At 38.2% G+C, this 4380-nt stretch overlaps 1 protein-coding gene across 1 annotated transcript; it reads right to left on the bottom strand.

The window, feature by feature from the left end:
• Positions 1-771: 771 nt before the first annotated feature.
• On the bottom strand, positions 772-3662 carry LOC113341185 (O-fucosyltransferase 19-like). The gene is made up of 8 exons (XM_026586170.1): positions 2946-3662; positions 2749-2833; positions 2574-2641; positions 2380-2468; positions 2160-2292; positions 1840-2072; positions 1263-1739; positions 772-1162 (listed from the first exon to the last, which is right to left on the bottom strand). The coding sequence occupies exons 1-8, from the start codon at positions 3492-3494 to the stop codon at positions 895-897; spliced, it is 1902 nt and encodes a 633-aa protein (XP_026441955.1). The 5' UTR covers positions 3495-3662; the 3' UTR covers positions 772-894.
• Positions 3663-4380: the final 718 nt, after the last annotated feature.

Raw genomic sequence — 4380 nt, 5'->3', positions numbered from 1 at the left:
GTAATGTGTTTTATTTTCTGTAAAGGGTTGTTGATGTGATGTTCCGTTATTAAGATAATGGTATCGACAAGGAAGAACCCTTAAGGTTTTTTTCAGATGCGTCTATTGATGCATGTGGAGATCCTGCTGAGAGGATGGTATTTGAGGTATGTTTTACTTTTATGTTTTAGTAAGAACAAGTGGTGATTAACTGATGATATTCTGACTAAAGATTATTGGTATCTAATACGCGGAGAATTTTGCAAGCACTTTTCAACTTCTTGGCCATTTGGTATTAATCTGCACAACTTCGATTCTTCGTTTTGCATGCTGGTCTGGTCTGCCTACCAGAGGGTAAGACGAGTCTTGGTATTTTGATTAGAGTTTCAGATATAATGCTTGCATCCAAGTGTTTTCTGTTATTTTTATAAATGTGTTTCTTACCTAGTTGCCTTCCGCAGCCTCTGCGCTTCTGTTTTCTGGATAGCACGAGATAGAGTGATAGGCATATTTGAGTTGTTAAAAATTTTAAATTTGGTTCCAGCAGAGGCGGTAATAGAACAAGGGGCTCTGGAGTTTAATTTATGGCTAGTATTTGCAGTAACTTACACCTGAATGGTAAAGCTATAGCTATTTCGTGTTATTGATTCTCTCTCGGACTAAAAGTGTAGCCCCAAACCAGGGTTCACGAGAGAAGTGACCAGGGAGTTCAGGTCAACCTAGTGATTGCCAATAACGTTTCTGCCCACGGCCCATAGTTCATTCTGGGAGCCAGAGATTACACAAGCTCAATAAAAAAACCAAAATTGTTGAAATGGAAATCATCCTGCTACAATTTTTCCAATTATGGTGGTATTGGCGTATACTTTACAGTAAAAAAATCATCTAACTATTATAAATATAATTGTACATCCCTCATTCTAATGCCGACCTGCTTTTGATCCGTCTTAAATCAATTTTCATGTGACTGCTAGTAAAATCGTTTTTTAGCTGTGCCGTTTCGCATACACAACCAGGATATGGATTTGCATAAAAGTTCTCTTCAAGCCTTGGTGACTCTCCTACTTGTCTTCTATAGGGTGCTCCAACTCGATTCTTATGCAATTCCTTAACCTCAGATGAGAAGTACTCCCACGTTATCTCACCATGATCTAACTGATCAATTAGTCTTACAAAGTTTCTCCTGTAAAAACACCATTTTGAAACTAGCGTTAGTAAGAAAAGAAAAAAGAAAAGTCAGCCCGGATGTTTTGTAGATGTTGAAATAAATGATGGTAACATACTTGTCGGGGTTGATGCTCTTCCGGAAACCTTCGAACATCCGATGACCTTGCACTGCCTTGGCCATATTCCCATCATAAGTATAAACAAATGCATCACTCTGAAGTGCAACAATATAATCCAAAGCTGCGAGCCTGTTCTGATACTTCTTGAAGGGTTCTAACTCTTCTTCAGTCGCAAGCGAGGAGTGAGTATAAACGTTTGGGTACTCGGACAACAGAGCATCAATACTACCACTGCCATATATTGGCCCTGCAACAATGTAGATAGTTGTGGAAGAAGGGTATCCCATTGCTTTCAAAAACAGGGCAGCCTCTCTTGGAGACATTGGGCAGCCTCCTTGTATCCTTTTCTCTATGCCATCAATCTCTTTCTCCTTCCAATGTTTCACTCTGTACCGCATTTCTTTCAAATCCTTAGCCTCAGCTTTGGTTAGATTATAACTACAACCTGTGAATGCAAGCATATCTTTCTCATATCTGCAAAAAGTATGAATTCTTGTTAAGAAATTGAAACCTTAAAACACAAACAAAGAAAGCGTGTGCAGGAGAAACCAGTATGAATTGAGCTAGTACATACCTCAGATGGAGAGCTATATACGGTTTGCCGTCCTTTTTTAATCTATTAACCAGTTTATTACCGAGCTCTTCTATCTCGTCCGTGTAACGAAGTGCCTGGTAATTAGCACGACATCGAAGCCTCTGGATATTACTTGCCAGTCCGTTGTTAGCAAGTCGAGAATCGGTATGCGTAAACCTCATCACTTTGTGCTTCTTTAGTAATGGAACCATCTCATTTCTATAGTAACTTGCCTGTAAACATCAAATTACTGAATCAAAAAAAGAAATCTGATGATTAGACACAGAAATTTGAAAAAGGTTTGGTTATTGTATTCGAACCTTAGACCAGGAAATTGGTGCCTTTAAGAGGGGTTTAATTCCTGCTAAATGAGGCGGCAAAGACTCGACTATCTCAATGTCATCTTTCAGCTCCTCTATGAAGTGTTGCCAATCAAAAATATCTTTAAAACCACTGCAAAAATCCACAAACGAATTAGACCTTTGCTCCGACTGCAACTCCTGTGGCAAGATACAAGATTCAAGTGTGCGTTATTCTTACCTAGGATCTGTCCAGAAGGATTCATGGTCAAGAGAAGGAAGAACCAGAGTTGCAGTCATAATCTTTGCAACTGCCACCATGTCGCATATCTACAGGAAAAAGAGAACAAACATAAGATTTTGAGTAAAAAGAAGAACACAATTTCAAGATAAAAATATCAAAAAGAATTGGTGAGAAGTACTAGTAGTGCTTACTCCTGTTCTCATCTGGTTCAATCCACCATTAGCATGAATTTGAAGGTAACCGTTTGTCTTGCTTCTCCCTGAAAAAGTACAATAATAAATTATTAATATGCTATTACTAAATTCATTTGAATACGGAAAACAACGAGGAATATAAATATATCGAGAATGCCGTCTCTCTACATACTTGTTGGGCTCCTCGGACGATCAATACACCGGTAATGTTCTTCACTATTTGGTTTCTTCCAAATTTCAGGTACCTCCTCCTCCTCCTGTTATTCAAGATAATTCCCAAATTAATAAAGAAATATAACCAGAGAAACCATTGCTACAGAAGATTCAATATAATGCATCCGATAATTGTAAAAAAAAAAATCAATTTACCGGGAATACGGTGGTTTCATCAGCAGCAACTTGATTAGATTGAGATTCCTGAACAATATTTTGAGGGATATGATTCCAGTTCATCACAATATTATTTCGTTTACTGATGATATCCTCGTCGTGATCACGATTATGGTGATGATTATTTGAAAAATACGTTAACTTGAAAAAAACGGAAAAAACTGCCAAAATAATCAACATTGCAAAAATCCGACGCCCTAAATTCCTCCTCGACGTTAACAACGAAAACACCATGAGAATCCAAGATAATAATCTCTCAACTAAAAAAATCCATCTCTCCGGCAAGAATATGATAATCGGCTTCAATATATAATAATGGTGATCATGAAACTGGTGATGATGATTATGGTTATGACTTCCACTACCATCATAATTCGCTTCATCGTCTTCATTCCCGTCCGAATATAACTCAGCTAAATTCCCTTTCTCTGTATCGATTATAACGTCCGGTACTCTTCTTCTCGCTGTTGATGGTCCTGTGATTTTCGGACTCCCTGTACATGAATTCGTGCCACTGTTCGACATCATTCAGAAGAAGTTGAATTCAGAATTCGAATTCATATAATAACAGTATAATAAATAAAAATATTATCAGGCGACGACGTTAATGGAGGATTTTTGATGAGAAGAGAGAACCGTCGGCTTCTTCTCTTCTATTTATTTTTGTTTCTCTGATGTTTTTCTTTTGTTATCCGTGCTCTTACAAATCTCCGAATTTTGTGCCGAATAGGTTGCTTTACTTGCCGTTATTTATATGATGATTTTGTTGACAACACGAGAAAAAAAAAAGAGTATCTGATATTTGTCAGTGGGGTCCAATTGTGACTTTTGATACGTGTTCGTCAACAGCAAATCTTACCGTTAAAATAATATAATCAGTGTTCGTCACGTTTTAGAGTCTGATTGAGAGTGGGAATTACGTTTTCGAATGCAATTCGAAGTCAGGACTGTTTTACCGGATTAAGGAGAGAAAAAAGCGACCCGACGGGTTTAGGTTTCCTAATCCAAATAGGTTCGAAAGACCTTTGAAGAACCGACCGTATGGAACACGGATCAGGAGGATGAGTTGAGTTTCACATAATAGCCAATTCAGCAAAATCGATTGGTCTTCCTCGTCCGGTCTAACGTGTTGATGTTGAAGGTCTGGTTAGTCGACATGACATTAGCTCGCTTTGGTGTGTGTGGTGGTCCAAGTAAAACTTACTGTATGCGCGTCCGACCTTGGTCAAAGGTAGTCTCTGGGTGTCAGGTCAACCAAAGGGTGTCAATTTTCGTTCTCTAGAACCTCACCAATGGAAGTCGTGGGTAAATACCAGGAATTTTGGCAAAGATCACTAAGGAATTCCGTGTCATTTATATGAACAAAGTTTCCCCAAAATAGTTTCATTGAATCATTGTGTATTAGACTAATTTT

This window comes from Papaver somniferum, unplaced genomic scaffold, assembly GCF_003573695.1.
Source record: "Papaver somniferum cultivar HN1 unplaced genomic scaffold, ASM357369v1 unplaced-scaffold_25, whole genome shotgun sequence".
Taxonomy (NCBI): Eukaryota; Viridiplantae; Streptophyta; class Magnoliopsida; order Ranunculales; family Papaveraceae; genus Papaver; species Papaver somniferum.
This window is presented reverse-complemented; position numbering and strand designations above follow the sequence as displayed.